Here is a 27,366-nt window from a genome sequence, read left to right on the forward strand (position 1 = left end):
GCGCTCTGCCAAGTGAGAGCGGAAACGCGTTGTGACGCCGGCACCTGGCGGGCCTGGCTCGCGCGCTAGCTTCGCAACTGACTGTGTCAACCCAGCCAGCCAACTACCGAGCCCGCGCCGAGTGATCGGCGCTGTAGCAGCTGACCGTGGTAACGCTGTCGACGCGCTACGACGTGTGCTTCTACTTAGCGTTGTTTTCGTACTGATACGGTTTCACCACACGTTTTGAATCAAGCATGGCAAGTGCGTCGCTGTGTCATCGCAGCTAAACGTTTACCTCCCGTGTGCTCGCATGCACCTGACGCTCGCACCTGGAAAACATGCCTATGCGTCGGCGAGTCGGTTTCTTGTGTTGACTGTCACTCTCGCGCTACGGTTGCGTCGTTGCGCCTTGACACGACACCGAAGCAGCCGAAGTGTGGTGTGGTAGTACAGAGAAACCGCGTAGCAGCGACGTCTCGGTAGTCTGAAAACAGTTTTGGCTAGTGTCACCGGTTGCATTCGAGCGTTGTCGCTGCGAACATTTCGCTTTGTGCAGGCAGAATGGATGTCGACCAAGTGTTTCACATCGTTGGCGAAGTTGGGCCACAGCAGATCCTCTACTTTGTCTACACTGCCATCCTCGGCGGGTTGTTTGTCAGCGGAGAGATGCTTCAAATTGTGTTCACTGGCGCGGCGCCGGAGTTCCAGTGCTGGAATGGCTCAGTACCTTCGTCGTCGGGCTGCGACATGAGCGGCCGATGCGAGCACCCGCACTACACGTCGAGGTTTACGTCAATAGCCACCGAGGTAAGCTAGCTTGGTACGTCGTAAGCTAATTGTCAGTGCCGCCAAGAAAAACGAAAAAACAAACGAAACTTCGTTCCGTCTGTAAAACGTCGGAGTGTAGAACTACTCAATTTATTTGCGGTTCTCTTACCGTCTCAGTTACTTGCCTGTCGGCCGTGTGTTCATTTTTGGGCTACCGAAGTTATATGGTTTCTCTTTCTAGCTTGTTTAAGACCTTTCTTTAACACCGTCCGCAGTTTTTCAAAACGAAAGTTTGTCTGTGTTAACTAGTTTCTGTTGATAACCTGCAGTATATGTCAGTATTGGGATTACGCTTCTCGAACAAGCTTTTTTTTTTTTTTTAATTTGTGTTCATGTATCAAGTAATGCACTAATGCTTTTGTTTCTTTGATGTATATTTTCTTTTCTCATACTTAAGTGCACTATTTTACTGCGGCACAGTCTGCGCATAAATGTCATTGCATCAAAAGATGATGTGCAGTGTGATCTTCAACTTTTTATTCAAATGCAATACCATTTAACTTGTTGGCTTTACGAAGCAGGACATGACAGCTTTAATAACAAAGACACCAGCAATGCATTTATTGACGAACTCTATTGTTCTTCCAGTGGAATCTCATCTGCCACGATGCATACTTTGTGAAGATGGTGCAAGCAGTCTTCATGTCCGGCGTCATGTCTGGTGCCTATGTGTTTGGCTACATCTCCGACCGGTTTGGACGACGACGTACGCTACCATTCGCTGCCATCGCCATGTCAATCATGACCTTCTTTGGGGCGTTTGCCCCAAGCCTGGCACTACATGCCACCTGCCGCTTCTTTGCCGGCATGACCACGGCCGCTGTAGCGCTCGTTACATTCGTGCTCATGACAGAGCTTATTGGGCCATCCAAGCGGGCACTGCTGGGCACACTATTCCCCGGTGTGTTTGCTTTGGGCATTGGACTGCATGCTGCACTTGCCTATTTCATTACCGACTGGCGCCACTACTCCATCGCCACAGCACTCCTGAGTGCTCTCTTCGTGCCACTTGCCCTGTGAGTTGTTTTTATTTTTTTGTATGTATCTGTCAAAGTGTATGTTTAGGCTTGTTTTATCTAGCACAGCATAGACAGAAACAGGATGACGCTGATCCGATGCTGCAGGCCATACTCAGCTTAAAAATTGTGTTCATCAAAACTCTTTTGGAGCAAGATATTTTTTCTTTTGTGATTAAGTTGTAGCTAATATAGCGTAAGCATGGTAACTTAAAAGGGCAGAGAAGTTAGTAGGACTAGTCCACTGATAACCTATATGATGAACAATTACATTGTCTGTAGAGATATTGCCATTAACAAGCTTTTGTCTTTGCCTCCAAGCAGCCCTTATCTCTATTAACCCTTTCAGCATCACACGTACCGGTACGTTTCCACGTTTCTGTCCTGGCCATGGTCCTTTTGACATTCCTTTTGTCAGATAGGAACATGAGGACCACAGCAAGAGAGCATTTGCCATTATCCGTGTCATTTTTTTTATTTCTGCGCAACCAAAAATAAATCATGATCGTTTCATAACACCAGAAAAAAACCCGACACTGGGCATGTGTGTGTCATCTCCGAAAAAAACCTGACACTGAAACGGTCAATGCTGAAATACATATTTTGCTTCTAAACAGAAACAAACAAAAGTAGAAACATTGGCAAGGACACAAGTGGCACTTTCAACCAATTCTTTTGAAGTGTCAACCCATGAATAAGTGGATGGGCACGCATGCGTTAAAGACCAATCACAACTGCTAGTACAACCAGCAGACAAGAAATCTTGTTCCATATTGATATAGAAGAAGCAGCACATCACTCATACTTTGCTTCTACTATTTATTATCATACCATTATGCATTTCAGTTATACTTGCTTCAGCAAGTAACAACCAGGTTAAGGCGCTTTCTCCTGAAGCGCATTTTGCGAACATTGAGTGACTAGGAATGCTGTTAAAGGTAACGTGTTTGCCTACTTAGTCCCACATTGGCTGGTCTAGAGGATGTTGAGAAATTAGTTTTGGGACTCATGTGCCATTTCCTATTATGCTGACAATATTTTTGTCTTCTCCATGGTACAGAGTATTTGCTACGAAAATTACTACAGCAATCTATACAAGACTGAAGTTTACAGGACGGCGGAGGCTTGAAGTTATGAGCAGTAGTTGAACAAGGAATGTCGCTGAAGCCAACATTTCGACAAGAGGACTTGTCTTCATCGCACTTGCTGCCCTGACAAAGACAAGTCCCCCTGGCAAAACGGCTTCACCGACATTCCTTGTTCAACTACTGTTCATCGCTTAGAGCAAACTATGGTGCTACTGTCTATGGGACATCGCAAGTATGGCAGTTCAGCCAGCAAGCGGAAGATTGGCAGTAAATGAATCTGTCCAGACTTTGTCCTTCCGGCTTCAAACGGCTTTGTGACTTTGCATATACATAGTTTGCACACGCGTCACTTCCGCACCGGTCCGCGAGCCTGTCCGCCATCTTTAGGCACCTGCGCGCCTGCGGAAGCGTGGTGGAGCAGGCTGTACGCGCTGACGCGTTGTTGATCCGAAGTTCCTTCTCGCGTTGTGATCATGCTAATCTACGCGATTTTTGGTTGCCGCACAAGAAGTACCACTGCCGCGAAGCCGAGCTACGCAGAAGCGGGCGTAGGTCTGCACCAGAAGTAATAAAATGGCAGTGCGAACGCACAAGAATGCTGTCGGAGAAACGACGGTGCCTGTGGCTTTCCTGGATAAATCGGAAGGACCTGAACAGCGTGCGTGTCGTCACTTTGTTTCGGGCGAGTATATAGCACGCCAAAACACTGCACATCACACATGATCGTAAAAGGGCGGCAGCAAAAGCCCCCATACAGGTTGGTGACTGCCTGCTCGCACACGCATGGTCGCTTTTACCGCTCTCAAAAATGCCCGTGTACTTGTGTTGTAGTGCACGTTAAAGAACTCCGGGGGGTCAAAATTATCCCAGAACGGTCCACTGCCACGTGTTTCATAATTAGATCGTGATTTTAGCACGGAAAACCCCAATCTTGTTTTTTTAACGGCCTGTAAACTGCTTCGCATCGTCATTTCTTGTTATGTGTGCTTCGCTTAGCGATATGCTAAGCAATATTTGAATGTCTGCATGCTTTCAATATAATGGGCTACTTTTATTTAATGCAACAAAATTCACATGCATGGACATGCACCGAACTGTAAACCAAAACTCGCAGAAAGAAGCGCACACACGTTTTGAAGCTTGGGGAAAAAGTGCATATAGGTGAACCTTTGTGGCAATAAAGCTGTCCCTGAATGGAGCAGCACAGAAAATACTGAGATAGTTTTCTCTGCCGCATGCCAAGGAACATATGCTTTCATTGACTCACCTCGTCCAGGACGATGGTAAGACCCGACGACAAGCGCTTCGCTGCAACCTACCTCACCCAACCGCTCGTGAAGTAATTGTGCACCTTCAGCGATTTGTAAGCCTTTATTTCATTCAGCGTCACGTAGCTCGTGGATGGGACAAGATAATTCATAATATCCACGTACGTCGTGGCCTGGAGCACCTCGGGGTCTGAACTGGTATCCACGCCAACGTGCAGCTAGTATGGGTCCACGCCGTCGCACATTCCGACCTTTCCTAGTAGCAAGCCCGCGTCGGCCCTACAAGCTCGTCCATGTAGGAAGGGCAAAATTCAGGGCTCCTCACTTTTGCCATCGCAAAGCTTTCATGAGAGCAAACATGCGGCGCTGACACGTAGAAGCGAACGCCGAACACAAACGCAGCGGACCAGCGGCTAGTAGCGAGGTGCCTAGTGATGGCGGATGGTCGGGGCAGGCGGCGGATATGACGTCACGTGCAAACTATGTATTGAGCATCCTCTTCAAAACATAGCATTTTAAATGCAGAGATTCGCAATGATTATGCATGTTATTCATGTTTGCTGAAATTTATTGCCTTTGTGTTTTTAGAAAAATATGATTTCATGGATATTTACAAAGATAAAGCACAATAAACATCTTAACTAGAACATCTGAAGCCAGCAGCACAATGACCATACAAGTCCTTGCACTATCCATACTCTTGTGGTATCTTAATGGTCATAGCGCCAGAGCTTCCTCTATAAATTTTTGTAGAAATTTCTACACTTCATTGATCATAAGGACAACTAGCAATAGAAACAGGCTCAGTGGCTGTCACATTCTGCTGATGAGCATGACATAGTGTTGTTTTTGGATGCAAAACTCCATCAATGTTGTGTGAACTTTAAAACTCAATTTGGCATGCCATGGGATTTTTTTTTTTTTTTTTTACGTGCAGCAAGAATACCCTCTATGTCATTACGTTACTTGGAACGGAGTTTGTGTTGATGACAATGCACATTTGACAGTGCCATTATAAGCTGACTCATGAACACATAAAACCGACTATAGGAATGTGTGAAAATGCTTCTAATTTTGTTGGTCTATACAGTCGACTTCCATTAATTCGAATCTGACGGTACCGACGAAACTTGTTGAATTATCAGGCGGCTCGAAGTAAATAAAAGGCAGAAAAAACACCAAAACATAGTTGATCGACTTGGCACCATCAGCTTTTAAAGGTAGCTTCGCCGCAATACAACCGTGTGATAAGCTATGCGGTGAAGCATACTAAGTGGGGAAAGCTGCCACTATTATGGGACATAGCACATGTTCCTTAATTTACACAGTCACATGCACCATCTCCGTTCACAGTACGAGCACCAAGATAATAAGTTTACTGGCACGCCTTCAGAGTTTTAGATATGCCCCCGCTATTTTGTTGGCTTTAAACATTTTTTCATCTTACCACCTTCTGTTTTGCTAGCTTTCACAAAACACAGATGGTTTTTGTGCACTTCTCAGTGCACGGCGTGTGTGCATAAGTAATTGAACAGTGTACTAGGCCCCGTTAATGGTCTCATATACGAAACATGCATGGCAGGTGTACAAGGGCTCAAATCACTACAGTAATGCCAGAAGCACCTCCAAATAGCTGCCAGTTTACTTGGACATTTTGGGGCTCAATTGTCAAAGAACACATACTATGTCCCGTGACAGTGGTCCCTTTCCATTCTTGGTGTGCTTCACCCCAATAAATTGCATTTGCTTCACCGCACTGTGCCAAAGCTGATTAGTCAAGTTCAAGTTATCCAGCGAAGGCCAATTTTGAGATCGAAATAACAGATGTTTGAGCCCACTAGAAATGTATCGGTGCTGGCCGGGACCTTCGGTCGGGATCAAATTAACCGAAAAATTGAATTAACCGGATTCGGAATGAACAGAAGCCTACTGTATTTGCAATGAACTTCTAGTTACTGAAGCAGGGGTGGCGCTTAAGATGACAAGGAGAGCTTTTAGGGCAAAAGGCCAACTCAAGTTGAAGAAACTGATGTGCTTGTCAATAGTTGTTTGTCCAAGTTAAATGTGGCAAAAGGTTTTCTGTGAAAAACCAGTGTCATGTAGTATTTGTCAAGTAGAAGCGTAATAGTTTTGCCCAGTGGTCTCTCTTGTTGAAACGCTTTTTTTTCTGGCCATCCTTCTATCCATTTTTCATTAGGATAGGGGCCTGCAGAATGGCAAGCTAATAGCTTGTGAGAACTTTAAATGACAGCTGCAAAGGAGTGCACGTGTTACTGGCTGTTGTTCTTTCCGTGCAGGCATGTGAGCACGCCAAACTCATTCGAAGTGGATTAGGGGAATTAGCCCTTGAAGGGGCCTGACTGATTGCGCCATGTTAAGTGTCCGTTTTATCTCTAATCCAACATAGAAGGAAGATGTGACGTAGCAGTCTTGTTATCAAGCCTTGAAAACTGCTACCAGAGACTCATCGTCTCTTGTTTAAGAGTATGAATGTGACATTGGATAAGATTAGAAGTATAACATGGGAATTAATATGAATGTTGCATTGGGTAACATGGGAAGTTTAGTTGACCATGTGAACGTAACATGTGAACAGCTCCATGCAAAATACTGATTATCACCAAGTACAGTGGGTTATACAAGTTCTTGCATGCATGCAAAAGGTACAAGGGGAAACTTTGTTGTTACACATAAAACATGTTCATGAAGGTAGTTGAACAATTATTCCTCTGCAGTTGAAAGTTTGAGAACCACAAGTCTACATTATTGAAGGCACATTATCTTATCCTTGTTGTTGTTCACTGGTATAGAGAGAGAGGTGGTGAGGAAGGCCCTTAAGCAAGAGACGATGAGTCTCTGGTAGCAGTTTTCAAGGCTTGATAACAAGACTGCTACGTCATATCTCCCTTCCATGTTGATTAGAGATAAAACGAACACTTAACATGGCGCAATCAGTCAGACCTTCAAGGGCTAATTCCCCTAATCCACCTTGAATGAGTATGGTATAACTTCTACTAACAGGCCATAGGACTTGCAGCAGGGTCCTTTCTCTCTCGTGGTCATTGAAGTAAAGTGAAAGTTGTTTTCCATCCAGTGTCATTCAGCTTGTGCTGTATGTATTGCAATCATCTATGGCTATTCTGTTGGCTTATTTTTTCTGTGTAACTGTCACATGACTGTAACTTAAGTGTCATATGTTTACAAAGGACTGAATTGTTCTCAGCCAGATGCTTTAATGATTCAGGCAGTATATTTGTCGTATATTTAGAAGGAGCAGAGTTTGTTGTGGTCACATGCTGAATTTCTTTATTGTGAGTGAAGGTTTTTCTTACTTTGGAAAAGAGCTTGTGCCATGCCATTTAGTACTAGGTAAATAAAGGGACACATGGGAAAAAAAATATACTTAGGCTGGATTGGTAAGTTATATTTCTGTGGCAATGTGCAGTTGTCACTGTCATTGTGAGCGGAGTTTTGGCAAGCCGGAAAATGTGCTAAAATGTCATATGTGTGGCTGTGCCATTTTGTAGCTTGAACATCAGCGTCTGTGACGATGATATCAACAGTCTCCTCTGGTTCAAGTAAATTAAAGAATATATTGCACTGCAACAGAACCAAATACTCAAGCCAGCAAGTTTTTAGAACTTGTGATATGCAACTAGTGCTATTAGACAGGCTTGTTGGTTGCTGAATTAGTGATTCTAGTTAGCAAGACAAATTCAGACAGGACACAAAAAGAAAACAGACTCCACTAACACTGGAGTACAACTTCAATTGTAGCCTCCTCTCTTGATAAAGAGTGGCCATTTGCTATTTCGGAAGGGTTATCTACTTATGTTACTTAATGTTCCTGTTTAGTGTACTTAAAGCTTTCCCTCAGGAGCTCCTATTTAAATGCTGCATGGAAACCGATAACTCATTTTGTGCAATGGCCACTGCAGCATATTTGATTCATATTGATATGAAGGTGTATTGGATATTAAAACGAAAGGGTAAATATTTAAAGGAAAATTCTTGAAACCTGTAAAATTAAGAAAACTAAAGTATCAAGTTTAGAACTCTGTAAACTGTACCTATTGAGACATCCAAAGTGGACAAAGTTGATGTATTGTCCTCTTCAGACCCTTTGATCAACAGCCTTCATCATTTTCAAAGTTAGACCAGGGCTGAACATAATTTATGTTAGATGCAGGCGACACCATGTGTCAAGCAGGTAATCATTTTCTTGCCGCTGGTTTTTGAGACAGTTGATACTTTGTGTGAGACGTACTGCTGCATCGCCACCAGTGACAAAAAAAATGAATGTGTTGTGTATTTCAATTGCTACCAGTTCACGCGGCAATCCAGGATGAAAAGTGATGGAAAGGAACAGCCACGTGATGTTAAACCTGTGTCTGTATGTTCAGGCAAACAAAGAACGCATTTATCTGAATGAACTCTTTGTCCACATCTATGGAGGTGCTGATGGGAGCATGTGCCTGTGATATCTGATCAAGAAGTAGTTTTTCAGAATCATAACCGAGAACATGTCACTGGAATTTTGTTAGGTCTGAGGAGGTTATACACCACTCTTTAATGTACCACTGATTTGCAGGTAAAACTTTTGTAATATCCTTATAAACATAGCAATAATTCCACATCAGCTGTAAACTCCTACATCAAATGTGTGCACTTGAGATTCTTAATATATTCAGTTTGCCGAACTGTAATATCTGTTTTTGATGCAGAGTTATGGATTTGAGGACTTAGTCCTTCAATTTTTTTAGATCTTACTGATTTTCAGATATATTTCTATAAAAGACTTGAGGCCCTAAATTAAAATTTTGCTTCCTACGTTTCAGTGGAATTATGTTTTCTATTAAAAGCAGCAAATTTCATTCCGATCGGTTCATGGGTCGTTTGGTGAGAGCATTGCTGCGTTTTGCATGCATTTGAGTAAATTTCGGCAGAACCCATTTTAAGATGAATGTCAACGTTAATGCAATTAGCATTGAAACAATGTAGTGACGCACTGCATTGCCACTGCCGAAACGTGTGCAGCGGGGCTCATCTGCCGCCCTTGCTACTGCACACACTGTGCCATCAAGCGGCGCCACTGTAACGATAGCACATGGCGCATATTCAATTGCGCAGAGTGTTAGAGAAATTTTCATCATTGCAGAGCGGCACACACCCAGTGCCACATAGCCATTCAAAGAAGTTCGCAGAAGGGTGGTACATACCCAATGCCACTTATCCAGTGCCGTGTCCCCAGTTACCCATGTCGGCATCAAAGAGGTTTGTTGAATAGCGGCACTTAGGTGTTCCACATAATTAGAGACCCAAGTTGGTCTGATGGTTGGTTTTAAACCCTGTTCCTTCGGCACAGCAGCCCAATACGCTACCCATTTGACCACGGACTACCCTTGACCCAGGTTGGCGGGAACTCGGATAGACATAGATAGACAATCCACCCTTGAAAAGTGCCTGAAGTAGCCAAAGAATGATAATTGCATTATAAGAAATCAGAGTTGGTCCTAACATAAAGCTTCCTCTTAAGGAATAGCTGCTGTGTTTTGTTCCATTGTGCAGGCTCCTGCCAGAAAGCCCACGTTGGCTGCTTCTGCACGGTCAGCGACTGCAGGCACGACAAGTCCTTGTGGACATAGCAGTGCGCAATGGCAGGGCGCACTGCCTGCCGCGCACCTGGGACCTGCAGGAACCCAAGGTGCACCACAAGGGCTCCAACCCGATGGTGCTGTTTACTAGCCACACCTTGCGCACTCGAACTCTCATCCAGATCCTCCTTTGGTATGCTGTTCTGCTGATGATTGCACACTAAGCTTAACATTAACGTTACAGCTTGTGAGACTTCAGAAACGTCAATGCCCCTGTTAACCAGGTGTGCTTGTTGGACCAATGTGTGTTGGGCTTTCAGGCAGAGACAAGCGTAGAACAAAAAACCAAAAAAACTGGTAATAAATGCATAATTTATGTATTTTCATAAGCCAGATAGTAGTAAAAGGCTTTTGTTGAGACAGGTTAACTTTAGCTACAATGTTAAGCACCTGCACATTGCAATCACGATGGAAATTTCAGTACTGTCGAACCTCGACATAACAAAGTCGCATGCTACACGAATATACTTTTATTATATCTTATGTTAGTTATAAGGATACATTTGTTACATGCTAATAGCAAGAAGAAAAATTCTTTATTTACGTTTTATTTACTTTGGTATATTTATTGTTTTGTTATATCTATATCCATTATACCAAGGTTCTACTGCACTATGTCTTGGGAAGGGCAATAAATAAATGTCACTGCCTTGCTTTTCTTTTAATTTTTCAGGTTAGTAAATGGCATCACCTACTATGCACTGACAATGGCTGCCAGCAGTTTAGGTGGCGACCTTTACATGAGCACGGCCCTATCAGGCCTGATCGAGCTGCCGGGATACCTGCTGTCAGCATTCCTGCTCAGTTATGTTGGCAGGCGACGCTCGCTGTGTGCTGTGATGCTAATTGGCAGTGGGGCGAGTATTGCACTGCAGTTTTCTGGACTGTGTGAGTATTTCTTGTCTTGCTTTGACTTGGGATGATCGCTGAAAACGGGGAGTGTTTTAGACTGGGACCAGGATAGAAATAATGATGCACAGAGAAAAGTTGAAACACGTTTTGTTTCTGGGCACTGTGTGAAAACACATTTAATACCTGCAGAAGACCTCCTTTTCCTGTCACGTGCATTGCATGCTGTGCAGGGTTGCATTTGCTTGGTGGGTTCTTTGTGTCTACTGTTTGCGATGCTACTATAGGTGTGTTCCCAAGAAAGTATGAGAGATGGTACTACGAATACTTTGTGCAGCGCTGTGGCCTTGGAGTTTTATGTGCTAAGCTTAAACTTCTGAAGGAAGAGGATGGTCATAGCAATTCAATGTATCCTCATGTTATGGAGGGACTAACTCGTCTACCATGGTGTATCTTCTTGGCTTCAGTGCTCATATGCTGTTTATGCTCATGGGAGTGGGGGAGTTGCATTGGTGGTGAGGACATTAGATGCAAAGTCGGGATAATCCCTCTTAATCCCTTTTCAATAGTAATCCTCTGTATTATGGTGTATGTTCTGGCTCTGCAAACGGTCCTGTCTATCCTCATACCTGCCAACATTAGATGTCTATGCATAATTGCAACTACTGGGACACATCCTCATACTGGCTTGATCCATAAGGGAACTATCTTCCTGGGGTGCGATCGCGCAACCTGCTCACTTTTCTGAACGTTCAGTTGCCCTCTCGTAATTCGTCAGCGCTACGATTTTGTCGGCGGTCGCCATTGCGGCGGGCCAGAACCACAGAATGTGCACATGTTGCCCTTCTGTCAGTTGTTCGAAAACCAAACGCATCGTCTGCTAGGAGTGGAACGGCCGATGAGGTCATTAGCTTTGCTGTTCCCTTTAAAATGAATGGCCGTGGCACTCGTAGTAGACTATGCGCTTGGTGTCTGCTTGTAATAGCCGCCCCTCTCGTCGTCGTCATCGCTCCCCCAACCACGGTGGCTGGTGTCGCGAGACGTTTTTCAACATGAAGACGCGTTCCACTACCACTTCTATACCCACTTGGTGGGCATTCTCGGCAGCCAGCGAGACAGTGGCCTCAGGGCGCAGAAGAAGGTCCTTTTAGCTCCATTTTTTTAAGAAGCAGTGTTTGAAGTCCTTGGGCAATGTGCTGTTGTTTTACTTTTTACAAGTGTCTATTTTTATCGTTGTCACTTGGCCCAAGACATGCTTACAGTGTCCGAAGTTTCTTGATCTTATCGCCATTCTGTAATACCATGCAAGTTTCATTCACTCCCGCAAGGCGGCTTTATCACGTTTCTGCTGTCGCAAAATATTGCACTCATATTATCAAGTAAGTCATAGTTCTCGAGCGCAGCAGAACCGTAGTACTTCCCTGAAAAACGAGCCCACTGTGTATTAGTCTGTAGGTGCACTAGTAGATGATTTTGGCACTTTCTAGAATTGACGTCATCACCGCAAGTGCATCTGGAAAATTCGATGACACATCTATACCTAAGCGGCTAGACTCCAATTGCCTTGATTCGATTTAACGACTGACGACAGTGCTCGTCGTATTTGTTGTGATTTGAGCATTGCTTGTCTTTCTGGGAACGAGTTCCACCTTCAGCACAACGTGGCATCGTCAATATTGAAGTCGTTGGTCAGTGATGCCATACACGAAGTGGCCAAGGTGATGTAACGGTGGTAGGCCAGCAGCAGCGCTTTCCGCTTACAAACGACGTCACGGCCAGAGCCAAGACAGCTTTTTCATGCCATCACCGTATTCCGGGCACCCTTGCCCCAAGGTCTCAGCCCAGCCGAGCACCGCTTTCATCAGATACGGTTGTTATTCTATAAAAGCTACTAGCAGGCTGGTGTTGGGACATGTGTGGGCCCAAGTGAACGTTCTTATGTGACAACATGAATGAAGAGTGAACAAGATGTGAGGTCCATTCGATTCACCTGCACTTCCGGAACTGGTTCATGAGGTGCCGCACTTTGCTATTCATTTCGCCAGTTCAACAGGATGACATCTGCACATTGCCATTCGTTTTTTAATGCCGGCTTCATCAGAAAAGTAGTGTAGCGGTTGTGCAGGTGGTGTCTTGCTGGTTCCACACAACCAAGAACTGGCACTGAATTTGGGAACTCATTCATGAAGTGTAGGGCAAGTGGAATGGACCTGTGAACATGCAGTGGCAGACAACAAACGACACTGTCTGCGTGCAATACCACCTAGCGGCCAAATAAAAATAATGAGGTTATCATATTGTTTTAACATTCACGCATAACTTTTGATGCTATATGTTGAAAGAGTAAAAGAAAGGTTTCAGTATAACATTTAATTTTTGTAAGCTCCGGAAACATTCTGCTGTTGATGTATTGTCCCCATTTGAAGCCAAATTGGCGACACAAACTTCTGGGACTGCGCTCGCCCGTCTATTGGCTCTACTCTCCCTCTCGTTCTCACAGATTTTCCGGACGACCTATTTTGTAACGTAGGAGCCAAACCGAATATTCGTAAAGTGAGCTGTTTGCGTGATTGCGGCCCAGGAACACAGAAGGATTGATAGCAGGCACTCCATGCTTTTGTAGCAGGAGCTGCTATGGTATTCTTTACTTTTCATTGCCTATGTATGATCTTCTTGGGATATGGGGGGGATGCCAACGGCTCTCTGCCTCGGCACACCGAGCCCCGCGGTGGGCACATTCCTGCCCATCAACCGCGGTCCGGTACAAGCTCAAGGAAACAATAGATAGCGGCGATAGCGGAGACTTCCGCTATCGCCGCTTGGCTGGGGACCAAGAAGACTTGGGCGGTGTCGGAGGGATCTCACGTGACACACCTGGTGGCGCTGATAGCGCTTTCGATTCCGTGCGAGGCCCGCGAAAGGGAAGTTACCCCTCTCCCAACTCTCCCTGGCGTGCATGCGCCCGACGCGACGGTCGCTGCGCGTGCGGCTGTCGTGGGACCCGAGGATTCCCACAATCTCTAGTAACATAACAAGAAGAGTAATGTGCTAATGTTCATTAATGAGCTGGTTAGGTGGAATGAATGTCTGTTATTCTATTCACTTTATCGTGAAAATATAGTGATTGTAATGACAGAAATGGCTCATTTTTGAAAGCGTCGGAAGTTTGGCTATACGTAGTTTGAATTATTTCTTCAGTGTTGCAACAGTTCATTCATTATTTATGTTCGTTAAAATGTGGATTGTGCCATCTTTTCAAGGTTTACTTTGAAGGCCTTATCATCATTCATTGGCCCTTTTCCTCTCGGTCCCTTTTTCCCAGTGTAGAGTGGCATGCCAGAGCAAGCTATAGCTCAGGCCGACCTCTCTGCCTTTCTGTAAATAACTTCTCTTTCTCTCTCTTGAAGGCCCCGAGTTACATGTGCTCATGCACTTATTTTGTTTATCCCGTGCAGTACACTACAGCACTGCAGTGCGTGACGTTGTCTCGCTCAGCGCCAAGATGTGCATTGCGATGTCCTTTGCCATGATCTACGTCTACTCGGCTGAGCTCATGCCTACTATTGTGAGGTAAGGACCAAGCGGCCCTACTTCCTGCTACAAGATAGAGCTTACTTCTTAATTGAAAACAGTCGTTCAAAATGAACAGACTGCAAGCATGCAGACAAGTGCCAATTTCCTGCTGGGATTTAAGGGTGTATTACAGCGGTATTCGTGTTGTAGCCATCGTTAGGGACAAGCCGGTTTTTTATCCTTGGCGTTGTTGTTTTTTTGTGTCTCTGTAACCTATTTGTATGTGTCTTATAGTTTGCACAGGTAGCTCTAGTTCAAATGAGTTTTTATGTTTCAGTGCACCCCTTTGAGTTGAAAGTCGGTGCAACTTCATTGTACTGTCTGCGCCTATGTCGTACAATCTCATTTTTTATTTCGCAGCAGTGCACACCTACTTGGGCATGTTACCTAGCACATGCAGTCTCTGCCAGACCTTTTGATGACATTACATGCGCTTACACCTAGAAGTGTGCAAATAGTAACTTTCTAGACCAAATTAAATACAAATCGAATGGTGCTAGAAGTGAATATGAATCAGATCAAATATTGAAATACTACATTTGGAAGAGTTTTCGAATAATGAACAGTCATTTTCACCATTAATGTAAAATAGTCTTCGTACCCTAGTGTATATTCATGCTCGCAAGTTTCAGTCATCACATTGCATGTTATGAAGTCTTGTTTTCTAAAAGCACAAATGTAGCATTGGGAGCAAATAAGGAGTTCATATGCGTACTAATGAATCATTGGCAAGTGCAAATGATAATAGTTTAGCTGGAAAAGTATTGCTTCCTTCTTGACCTAGTGTGCTGCAATACATAACTTCTCGTTTTTATGTGGCCATCTACTGTGGCCACCAGGATGAAAGTCATGACACCTTTGGTCCAATTTTTTCCTCGATCACACACAATTAGTGATTTAAGATATATGAAAATTATTTTTTGGATATTTGTATTTACGAATATTGTCTATTGGATTCGAAGATTGAATTCAATAGTCCAATAGTCGATTCATTGTTTGAAAGTTTTGAACATTCGCGCACACCTATTTACACTTCTCGTTGGGCTATGCTGTGAGATCTCTGCAGAGCATTAGTTGAGATGAATCAAACATTCGCGCACACCTATTTATACTTCTCGTTGGGCTATGCTGTGAGATCTCTGCAGAGCATTAGCTGAGACGAATCACATTCGCGCACACCTATTTACACTTCTCGTTGGGCTATGCTGCGAGATCTCTGCAGAGCATTAGTTGAGATGAATCAAACATTCGCGCACACCTATTTACACTTCTCGTTGGCTATGCTGTGAGATCTCTGCAGAGCATTAGTTGAGATGAATCAAACATTCGCGCACACCTAATTACACTTCTCGTTGGGCTATGCTGTGAGATCTCTGCAGAGCATTAGTTGAGATGAATCAAACATTCGCGCACACCTATTTACACTTCTTGTTGGGCTATGCTGTGAGATCTGCAGAGTGTTAGTTGAGATGAATCAAACATTCGCGCACACCTATTTACACTTCTCGTTGGGCTATGCTGTGAGATCTCTGCAGAGCATTAGTTGAGATGAATCAAACATTCGCGCACACCTATTTACACTTCTCGTTGGGCTATGCTGTGAGATCTCTGCAGAGCATTAGTTGAGATGAATCAAACATTCGCGCACACCTATTTACACTTCTCGTTGGGCTATGCTGTGAGATCTCTGCAGAGCATTAGTTGAGATGAATCAAACATTCGCGCACACCTATTTACACTTCTCGTTGGGCTATGCTGTGAGATCTCTGCAGAGCATTAGTTGAGATGAATCAAACATTCGCGCACACCTATTTACACTTCTCGTTGGGCTATGCTGTGAGATCTCTGCAGAGCATTAGTTGAGATGAATCAAACATTCGCGCACACCTATTTACACTTCTCGTTGGGCTATGCTGTGAGATCTCTGCAGAGCATTAGTTGAGATGAATCAAACATTCGCGCACACCTATTTACACTTCTCGTTGGGCTATGCTGTGAGATCTCTGCAGAGCATTAGTTGAGATGAATCAAACATTCGCGCACACCTATTTACACTTCTCGTTGGGCTATGCTGTGAGATCTCTGCAGAGCATTAGTTGAGATGAATCAAACATTCGCGCACACCTATTTACACTTCTCGTTGGGCTATGCTGCGAGATCTCTGCAGAGCATTAGCTGAGATGAATCAAACATTCGCGCACACCTATTTACACTTCTCGTTTGGCTATGCTGCGAGATCTCTGCAGAGCATTGAGATGAATCAAACATTCGCGCACACCTATTTACACTTCTCGTTGGGCTATGCTGTGAGATCTCTGCAGAGCATTAGTTGAGATGAATCAAACATTCGCGCACACCTATTTACACTTCTCGTTGGGCTATGCTGTGAGATCTCTGCAGAGCATTAGTTGAGATGAATCAAACATTCGCGCACACCTATTTACACTTCTTGTTGGGTTATGCTGTGAGATCTCTGCAGAGCATTAGTTGAGATGAATCAAACATTTGTGCACACCTATTTACACTTCTCGTTGGGCTATGCTGTGAGATCTCTGCAGAGCATTAGTTGAGATGAATCAAACATTCGCGCACACCTATTTACACTTCTCGTTGGGTTATGCTGTGAGATCTCTGCAGAGCATTAGTTGAGATGAATCAAACATTCTGTGCACACCTATTTACACTTCTCGTTGGGCTATGCTGTGAGATCTCTGCAGAGCATTAGTTGAGATGAACTGAGCTCCTCACTGTGCTGAGCTTCGGATTGCCATGTTTTTTACAGGAGCCCTGCAACAGGTCCTGGTAACAGATCTTGTGACCTTTATATTTTTGATATAGGCTGTACTACTAACCCAATTGAAATTGCACTTAGAGTAGGCTCTACTTAAACGGAACTCAAAGGGACAGAAAAATGGGTTCTGTTTATTCGAAGTTTCATTTAATCGAAGGACATAAACATTGCCAAAAATTATTGTATTTAAAAAGTGTCCGGGTGGTTTAATATTTGCGTGAAGAAAAAAAAGGGGGGGCTCTGCTTCTAGTGTTTAGGTTCTTTTGTGCAAGGATATATACATGTGCGAAAAGATTACCAATATTTGTCTGCATTCTTCGCATTGAAAATAGCACTTCAGACTTTCAACTTCATCTCTTGCTGTCTGGTTCGAAACATCAACACGCAATGGAGCATTAATATCTATGTCTTCATTATTACCATATTGGTGGAGTTGGTGGCAAAATTCCACCAATATTTTCAACTGTTTCTTCAGAGCAGGTAGCCAGGGCATCATCTGAGATTTCCTGTTAATGAAGCAGTAGTTTCAGCCTGAATGCAAGGTCCTACCATCAGGGATCGTTACTTGCCTAGCAAAGTCATCATGATGGATCCATCAGGCAGTTGTGATCCCACAACTGCCTGATGAATTGGATGTTCTTCACTCTATATAGCATCATTTGGCATGTTCCTAACACTTTGCCTGTTCCATATGCTGATGAAGTAGATGGTAGTTTTTGTTAAAGTTCCGTTTAACCAGAGTTCACAAAAAGATTGGTTCTGTTTAACCTGTTTCCTAACATTATGCCTATAGGCAGTCAACCAAAGCTTATGTCATCGTCCCGTTTATCCCACATTTTCATTTAAGAGAGTTATATTTATACAGAGTCCACTGTATTTTTGTGTGCTTGTTTCTGTATAAATAAATCCATTGAATTTTTTTCAAGTTAATAAGACATTCCGTATTTATTCCGTAAGCCTGAATTGTGTTCTTTCAAATGTTTACAAAACACTTTGGTCGCTTTGGGTGTCTATGTTGAATGTGTAATTTTATGTGCTGAGACCTGTGGTTAGAGATGTAGTGACCCTCATCCATTGGGCTTTTTCCACATCTTTTCTTTGCCTCTGTTCTCTCTAGAACAAATATAATTTCAACAGTTCCAGTGGTATGGAAAACAAAGCAGAGGTTATGTATTGTATGTGCAGTGATTCTCTTCTTTTGATTCCATTTGTTTGTCTTTGTTTTGCTGAGTGACTAATTTCAGCATAAACAACGGGTGACAGTGCACATGAGGCAGCAACGAAAGGTGAAAAAAGAATTTTACAGAATCTTGCCCAAGGGTGTGTTGTATTGAAAAATTGCAATGCTCTAGGATTTTCTGTGTAGTAAATTATTCAATTATGCAGCTGTATTTTGCTGTCTGCTTGCTTCTCAGACCAGCCTGTGCTTTGCACCAGACAGTAGTGGTCAAGTTTAAGCACTTCACCTTAGTCTGTGCGGTGGAGCAACTGATTTAATGGACACCTATCTGTAGGGTGCAGTGTTAATTGGCCCAATGATCGTACCGAGTGGTTCTAGATAACTGGTTATGAGCCTCTGTTCTGTGCTATTTAGTTATTTAACAGTAAGAAAATTATACACTTTGTGCTATAGTGAAGGAAGACTCAACATAGCAGCTTTTGTGGATTTTTTGTTCTTTTCAAGAAGATGCAAATTGGAAAAAAATTCCATAAATTTCATAGTGTCACGCTGACTTGAGCAGCACCGAGAACCACAGTTTGGGCATTCATTGCTGATTGGAATGGTTAAGAGGTTCTTTTGTTCTTCTTGTGTATACTATTCAAGTAGCGCTCAGCTTTATTAGCAACGGTCATGAGCTCTCCCCAAAGTCCTTTCGAGTACGTTCAGAAAGATGGCGTCTGCTCACTCAGTTCCTTTTTCCTCTCTAGGAATGTCGGAATGGGCATTGTTTCTGTCGCAGCAAGAATCGGCGGCATAATCTCTCCATTTGTCAGCTTGCTGGTAAGTAATAGCCGAGATGGTTACTGCATGCGAAACATTTTTCACTCTTGGTCCTTGAAAGGGAGCGGTAAACATTTATAAGATACTGTTTCATTCCCTAAAGCACTGCTGCTTGCAGTGCACTCTATTACACATAATGATGTTTATGTAACCTCATAGTCTCAGTTTCGTGTCACCTGTTATTGCTTATAAACATGAATGCTTTCACAACTTTCAAAGCGCATGTTCAAATGCAGTGCTTTTATTATCGGTACTCGACTGTTTGCCAATAAACATGGCTCAAGAGGAAGCTTTAGCTCATGCAACTCCAATTTCTCTTGTCAAGTACATGTAAAATGCAGAAATGCTTTTGTGAGAGAACCGCTGGACCGTGTTGAATGAAATTTGCTGCAATTGAAAGAAAAAGTTAAATGATAGCAACTCTAGGATGCAGAATTTTGATCTAGGACCGTACATTTTTTTTACAAAAATGCCCAGAAGTCACTAAGTTTAAAGGGGCCCTGAACTACTCCTTGGGCTCAGTGAAATAACATAGTCCATGGGTAGCATACGCTGCTGTGAACATCTCAGCCAAGTTTTGCTGTCGTACGCGGTGCATAAAGCTCGCAAACTGAGTGCGAAGTCACCTTTCTCTCAAACGCTTTTTTAAACAGAAGCCATGTTCCTCACTCTTTTCTGGATGCCTTATTTCGTAATAAAGCGGATTCCCATACGCGGCTGCTATTGGTAGCTGCAGTCGGCTACGTAGCATAGATACTGCGGCCGCCGCTGGGTGCCGCCACGAGTCCACTGGCTAAGCGCACTGCGGCTCGCTGAGAACAACTCGTTTGGCTTACATTTAGCACGTCATAGGTACCAAAATCGGAAGTCATGGGGTCTACGTTAACATCCAAAATGAAATTTGAAGTGTGCGCCACGGTGACATTTAGAAAGCGGAGCGTTGTGGCCACGCCCCACTCCACTGTAGCCTTCGCAGTGCAAGGCATTGAAGGAACAGGAGCACAGCAGAGGCCATGTTTGATTGCCAATAACTCCGCTTCTGCCGAACGCATTGAAGTACTTTTTGCGGCAAAGTATTTCTGGAATAGCCCATTTGCACTTCAAATGCCTATCTCCACTTCGATAAAAAGTGGTTCAGGGCCCCTTAAAGAAAACTTCTACTCACCAATTAGCACTATATTTAAAAGTGGTATGTAATACATCCATTTTGTCTGCATTAAATGTATTTATTATGGGTAGTTTATGATTGTGATAAAACTTCTTATTGCTGAGCGAGTTCTATAGAGGTGTGGCAGTTTTCAACAATTTTTTTTGAAAAATTGACGGCCTAAACAAAAATTTAGTTTCCTACAGTCGCTTAGATATACAGCATAATGTCATTTTGCCCCGCCAATGATCGCGATCGAGAGCACAAAAAACGATCCAATACAGTTACGCTTCTTTTTTACCAGTTGATACGTTTCTGGAAAACGCGATCTCTCAGCAGCAACTTTCAGTACATCGCCAAACTGCAATCGTATGATACATTTCCCAGCCATTAGATCCTATATAAACAAGCAAAGGTGCGAGGTACACGCAACCGAAAAACAGTAGCCACCTGCCGCAGCAACTTCCCTGCAATACTCGCTTGCTCACCCGTCTCGCATGAAAACACCAGCGTGCACTCAGTTTCCTATTCCGGTAACAGAAAATCTCCTACCAGGTCATCGCACGCTGCATTCACAGCTATCGCCATCAACCCTATTGCAATAAGCATCTTCACCGATCCGTTCACAGCGCATAGGGCATAGTGCCATTGGAAGCGTACTACACTCGAACCTCATTATAACGAAACAGGATATAATGAAATAATGGATATAACGAAGTAAATGAAATTCCCCTTGAAATTCCCATAGAGATGCATGTATTCAAAACCTCGTATTACTGAAGTGAAATTGTCCTTCCAGTGGATAAAACGAAGTAGATTCGTCTTCAAAACCAAAAATACCCGACCTTTGCGCGCCGAGTACATTGCTTTCCATGGGGTTCAGCACTCGTCAGCCGCGGCAGTTCAAAACTCCCGTGTCCCCGCGTCGGAATGTGTCCTCGAGTAACACTGGTCTTTCTCACTGCCCTGCGCAGCTGCGCACCAGCAGCAGCTCACTATCGCACTTCTCCACTGACCTTTCTCTCTTGCACGAGTCGTACCACGCTCTGTGGCAACGCGCGGCGGTGCCAAAAATTAGGCGCAGTTGGGCGTGGCCTCCGAGATTTTCCCGGCGGAATCTTGCGGGTCACGCGCAAGCCTGCGCGAGTCGCGCCACGCTGTGCGGCTATGCGCGATGGTGCGAATGGTTAGTGCATTCACTTCTATCTTTCTCTACGTCGCGCCGCACAGGCAGGCACAGTTGGGCCTCGTCTCGGAGATCTCCCCAGCGGAATCTCGGGCGTCGCAACCAAGCTGTGCATTCAGTTCTCCCTCTCCATGCAGTGCGCCATGTCGGCTTGCAGCTGGGCGTGGCCTCCGAGATAGCATTGGCATCGGTGCAATCTCGCAGGCCACAAGCCAGCCGAGCCAAGCTGGTGTAGCGAAGTTCGCTTGTCTCCTCGATCGCACAGCGGAGCGCTGTGTTGTGTGCGACGCACTGCTCGACCAGTACGAGCCAAGTGGAAAGCGGATGCAAAAGATCATCATAGTGGAAGAGAAAGCAGCTATCTAAAGGTGCTAAGTCGTGTGTTGCACCCGCCGAGTATTTTTTTGTTTTATTCAAAATTCATTGCATGCATGGCCGTGTAGTGGTTCTGCGGACCACAAAGCTATCTTATTATTTGCACGTTTACAATTGTGCACCCCATTGGGCATATATTGCAGCAAGTGGAAACAGTGGATATAACGTAGTGATTTCGGCTCCCCTTTAACTTTGTTATAACGAGGTTTGAGTGTACACGCTTTTATTTTGCGTTGCCGTTCCCTGCTGCAGGCAGCATACCTGCCAATACTCCTAGATTTGGACCAATTATTCCGGTTGTACGGTTGGCACGAAAATCTCCCGGAAATTGTCGTTGTGTCCTGTTTCCATCCGCGTCCAGTGCTTTGTCAGGCCACATTGGCAAAAAGGAATCCAACCCAATTCAATCCAATTGGAAGTTCATCGCGCAACACATTGAGCGGGCACATCAAAACTTCCCGTCAAAATGCCCCACTCGAAGAAGCTGCTGACCCAGACCAAATTCGAGGAGTGCAAAAGTGAGCTTGCCAAACCCGCAAAAACGACAGTTCGCATCTCTGGCTGTTGGGCCTCACCAGCTCGGCACGCATCAGCGTCTCATGCTGCAACACTCCGTGCAACTCTTCGCCTTGCATAGATATGAACTGCAGTTTAATCTGAAATTTTTTAGTGACTTTGGATTTTACGTTTTGCTGGTTAGTACATTTCTTTGCCTTGCATTTTTTTTTTCATAAATGTGAATAAGCTTATACTGTGTTGACTTTTTTTTTTAATGCAACGAACCTCATGAAAATTGGTGTGTTGATTACTGAGCAAAACGATTTCTCTGGTCCCATCTATATTTAGATAGCTCCCAAGCTAAAGCTTCTTAAGGGATCATTGGCACTTGGTGCTGTATTTTCACAGTGATGATGGTGCTAATACTGTCCTGCATGGACAGTCCCAATGGAGAAATATTTGCACAAGTGACTGGTGGCCGAAGCGGCACATTCCATTTTCTAAAGCAGGGGTAGCTGTCAATGCGTGTCACGATTTTGCCGCTTCGGCCACCAGTCAGTTGTGCTGATCTTTTTCCTCTGGGACTGTACATGCTTTTCACGCTAAAGTGCCCTTCAAAGATGCGACTATGCTCACAGTTCTAGTTAGTTTTTTATTGCGATAGCAATTATATGGACACTTCTACCGGATTTCTGCCGTCGTCGTCGCCGTGAGGTTCCCTATAGATAAAATCTTCGCCGCGCGCCGTATGCCCGAGCGGAAGCGTGCGGGGACGTGCGCTATCACGGAGAGCGAACGCACTCAATCACCCACGCGCAAGCAAGGAAGCGGGAAGCCAGCGCCGGAGGGAGCGCGGGGGGGGCACTTCTACTCTGCCAACAACCGCGCTCGTCGCTCGTCCGCACCGTCTCTTACCTCCACACGGCTCTTACCTTTATGCGCCGTGCATTCGCCGCTCAGTTTCCGTTGAAGCGATAGACCGCACGTACCTTCGCCCGCTGCTGCGACGTATATATGCGCTTGCTGCCAGCGTTTTGACAGTCGTTGTCTGCAGTCATTCAGTGTGATCTATTCATGTTTGTTTGTGCGCAGCTCACACCACGCTTGTTCAATCAGTTAGTAATAGTCGGGCCACATTTTCCAACGCACGCTACACATGCAATGCTGCCCGGGTCGGCAGTGCAGCGCTACAGGTGTGTCCCTTCGCACGCGCTGCCCACGGGAAGCGCTTCTCATCAACACCACCGTTTCACACGCGCCTCCTCGTGGTCATCGAGTCGTGTCGGTCTACTTATGCCGCAGCACACCTGCTTACTTAATCAGCTCATGTTTACTACAATTCATATTGCTACCAAAGCCGCTCACCTTACTTCGTATGACATTGCTGTGTTGCTATCGCATTCATTGCTTCGCCCTTAGGGCGAAACTGTGACATTTTTTTTTTTCAGTGTCATCTTTTAATTTCTGGGCTTTTAGAAAGTCCTCCCTCTTGTTCGTTGCCTTCAGTCACAGATTATGGTAAATTGTGAATACCTTAAAATTCCGGGATAGCGCCCCCACCCCCCTAATTTCACTGCTAATTTCAAATTTTCGCGCCGTTCCAGGAAAGCCCCCGCGCTCCGCACCAACACTGGCATGCCACATCTAATTCACGAAAATAATGGCAAATTCGGCAAATCGCACAGGTGCGCATCGGGGTGCCCCGATGAGCCATTTCATCGAATTATGGTCGCACCCGGGCGCCCCACTGGGCACACGTGCGCATCGGGGCGAACTGCGGCTGGTGGTCGGTAGTTCACGGACCACCGGCCATGGCGAGATCTGCCTGCTGGTGGTCGGTAGTTCACGGACCACCGGCCATGGCGAGATCTGCCTCTCACACGGCACCGATGATTTCCCTGCTGCACACCGACGTGACCACTCGGCGACAGAGGAGTGGTCGCGGCTACGCTTTGGCGTCGTGGGCAGCTTCACCGCTGCTAATCACTCGCCACCGATATCGTCGCTAGACCTTTTCCAGTTCACTTCGAATCTATGGCAGACGGCGCTTCGATGCTCCCTAGCAGCAATGTTTTGTTACCGACGTTGCCGCTTTACCCTCTCCTCGCACTAATTTCACATGATGAAGAAAACATGCTGATATTTGCGGTGCCATCAGCTGCGATGCGAGCATGGCCGAGCCGCGGTTCGCTGTCCGCCGTCGGTAGCTAGCCACCGTACGGTAGCCATGCACTACAGCTGAGCTTGACTTGTATCGGAACTCTCATTAGTGCTAACGTTTCACCGTGGACATGGTATTTAATAAAGTGAACATTACGCCTCACTTTACTGTAGCAGACATAATTTTGCCTGGAATAGAAGCTGCATAACCAATGTTCGTTTCGCCGGTCACGGCAACGCGGCAGTGCAGCGTCGATGCGCTCTTTCTGTAGTTCTTTTGGTGGTTTTGAGCGTGATAGACACCACTAACAAATCTTTGGCTTAATAAAGTTCATGTTCAAGAAAATTTTAATGCCATTCCCACTGTGCTTCTTTTTTTTTTTGGCGGTAAAATTTTGTCGTTGCCATCTTTAATTTTGGTGCCGTTCCGGGATAGCGGCCCCCCTCCCCCCTTAACTTTGCCGGTAATTTCGACTTGCTGGAGGGGGGCGCTTGCTCGGAATTTTACAGTAAATGTGTCGGACACCTAATTTTATTTGAAGGTGTTGCCGACTCCACTAAAAAATATATATAGGTTGCAGGATTTCATTTCACCATACTAAATTGTAATCTTATCAAAAATTGTAGTCCAGAAAATTTTTCTTGTGTGTTGTCCTGTGTTATATTACCAACTTTCCCAAGCTTTCTGCGAAACCATGCGGATCACTTCAAGTGCCTTGTTCTTGTTAGGCTTTACAGATGGTTACACAACATATTGTCCTCACGTGGCACCTCTTTTCAGGACAATATGATTCCTGGTCTGCAATTCACCGTTCTTGGTGCCATGATGCTTGTCTCAGGCCTATCTGCTCTCGCACTGCCGGAGACAGGGGGCCAACACTTGCCCGAGACCATAGAGGAAATCGAGGATGAAGACAAACGTCCACTTCTGTCGCCGACGACATCAGGTGTCTTCACCCGAGTGTCTCTGGACGAAGGAATTGTGGAAGTATCCAGCAGTTCTGAAGATGAGCTGTACTCTGTACACCAGCGGCCACCCGTCGCTTACGGATCGTAGTAGGAAGCAGCAGAAGTAGCCATACTGACTGTGCCTCGCGCTGCATTGCAGATCTTGGTTTCCGCATTGGCATGCTGGAAGCCCCTTGCATGCACCAAGTGAAATACCGGCCGTACGCGAAGGCTGTGTTGGTGATTCGCATGCCACCACTGAGATTCTTCTTCAATGCCTGAAAGGTGGTTGCAATCATAAGCCGCTGAGTGGGTGTAGCTGTACACTGGTCACCTAGGCATTCAGTGTTTGTTGGGAGCCACAAGTGTTGTGTGCAACAAATGGTGGATCAAGGTACTGTGAGGTTTGCGCATTCCACCACCACTATTTCTGATACGATAGGTGATGCTTCCAGCAGTACCTGACTGAGTCTGGTCATCTAGACAGCTCTAGTTATGAAATACCGCGTACGTGGTACATGATGGAACTGTAAACGAAGGTGTTATGGAAACTGCACGTGTACATTATGCACCGTTTCAATGTTGCTCTTCCAATTTTGGGGGGATATTTTAATCAGTTTTGCCAGATACGTATATGTTTTGGAGACATGTTCCCAACTGTGTTGTCCCGAGGTTATGTACAGATGCTGTTAATAGATGAAGTTATGTGTATGGATGCAGAAGAATTGTCAGCGTAAACTAGTATAATTGATGCTCTGCCATTGGGCAGCTGCGTTTTTCTTTCCATTTCTTTGATGGAAAGCCTAGATGGACAGGTGTTTTTAATGATGGCCTTCTTATATTTGCTGCAATTACTGTCAGAAAGGAAGACTTGACACTCCACAGGAATGCCTTAAACGTAAATTGTACCTAGCCCCGTTTCTGTATTTCTTTTTTTAGTTTGATGTTGTGCCTAGCTTAAAAATAAAACTTTAGACAGAATAAGCTAATTGAAAAACTCAATTGTAGTTGACAATCACCAGTGCAGTTAAGTTAAACCGTAAATCATAGGAGCAGAAGAAAGAACATCCACATGCAATGTTCTCAAGGCACCGTCTCACCTCTCTCTAGTCTAGCACAAAGAGCACCTTCTCTTTGTGCTAATCTAGAGAGAGGTGCTCGCCAATTCTTGTACTGTAATGGCTGTCACCCAAGCCGGCCTGCCTATCGAAATGCTGAAACAAAATTGAAGAACCAGCAGGAAAGGACCCTGTGTAATTTTGTTGAAGCCTTATATACAACCATGGGCACATCAGGGTCAAGGCCCATTTCTTGTCAGGTCTTTCTTTTTGCCACGCATTCGCTTTAGCTGCTGTTTGTAGGCAAGGACAAGTTCCAATTAACAAGTGCTGAGGTGATGCCTTGTTCTCAATTTATGTTCTGCTTACTCTCTTTTCTTGATAAATTTGTTCATTAACCAACATTTGGTGCATGTTGTGTAGCATGGACAGTGATGTGTGCAAAACCAAATTAATGTGCTGCTGCCTATATTAGCTGAACAATCACTGCAGTGTGAAAACTCTGTGATTGTTAGTAGAGGCAGTGCTGGTGTCTATAGCTGAGATCAATGAGTGGAGTTTTAATTTCATTCCCAATAATGTGGAGGTGCAATATTTGTTCCAAAAACTTCCATCAACATCCCTTGTGACAGCTACAGTGGGTGTTGCTTAAGAGTGCTTTGTGCCGCATTGTTCTTGGCTGTGCTTGCCTAGCAAGTCTGCCATGGTCCAAAAGAACCAATTTACATTGCCTGGCGAGGTGTAAACGTTTTTATATCTCACTTTCATTAACCGCGTTAATTAGTGCTTCATACTGTTGTAGATACCTGAGCTGCCGTTCACACATGCAGACTTATCTCGCAGTTTGATTGTTTCACCAGTGTACACGTGCAGCCTTTGTCGCAAGTTCTGGAACTAATGCACGACTTTAGTAAGAACTGCCAATGGGGGCCTGTGCCTAGGC

General features: G+C 44.8%; 1 protein-coding gene across 1 annotated transcript; it reads left to right on the top strand.

Moving 5' to 3' along the window:
* Nucleotides 1–26,386, top strand: LOC119455625 (solute carrier family 22 member 15). Its single transcript, XM_049668915.1, has 7 exons — nucleotides 1–789; nucleotides 1,399–1,826; nucleotides 9,751–9,969; nucleotides 10,510–10,724; nucleotides 14,141–14,255; nucleotides 18,979–19,051; nucleotides 25,199–26,386. The coding sequence occupies exons 1-7, from the start codon at nucleotides 544–546 to the stop codon at nucleotides 25,472–25,474; spliced, it is 1,572 nt and encodes a 523-aa protein (XP_049524872.1). The 5' UTR covers nucleotides 1–543; the 3' UTR covers nucleotides 25,475–26,386.
* Nucleotides 26,387–27,366: the final 980 nt, after the last annotated feature.

The sequence above is a fragment of the Dermacentor silvarum genome, chromosome 6 (genome assembly GCF_013339745.2).
Source record: "Dermacentor silvarum isolate Dsil-2018 chromosome 6, BIME_Dsil_1.4, whole genome shotgun sequence".
Classification (NCBI taxonomy): Eukaryota; Metazoa; Arthropoda; class Arachnida; order Ixodida; family Ixodidae; genus Dermacentor; species Dermacentor silvarum.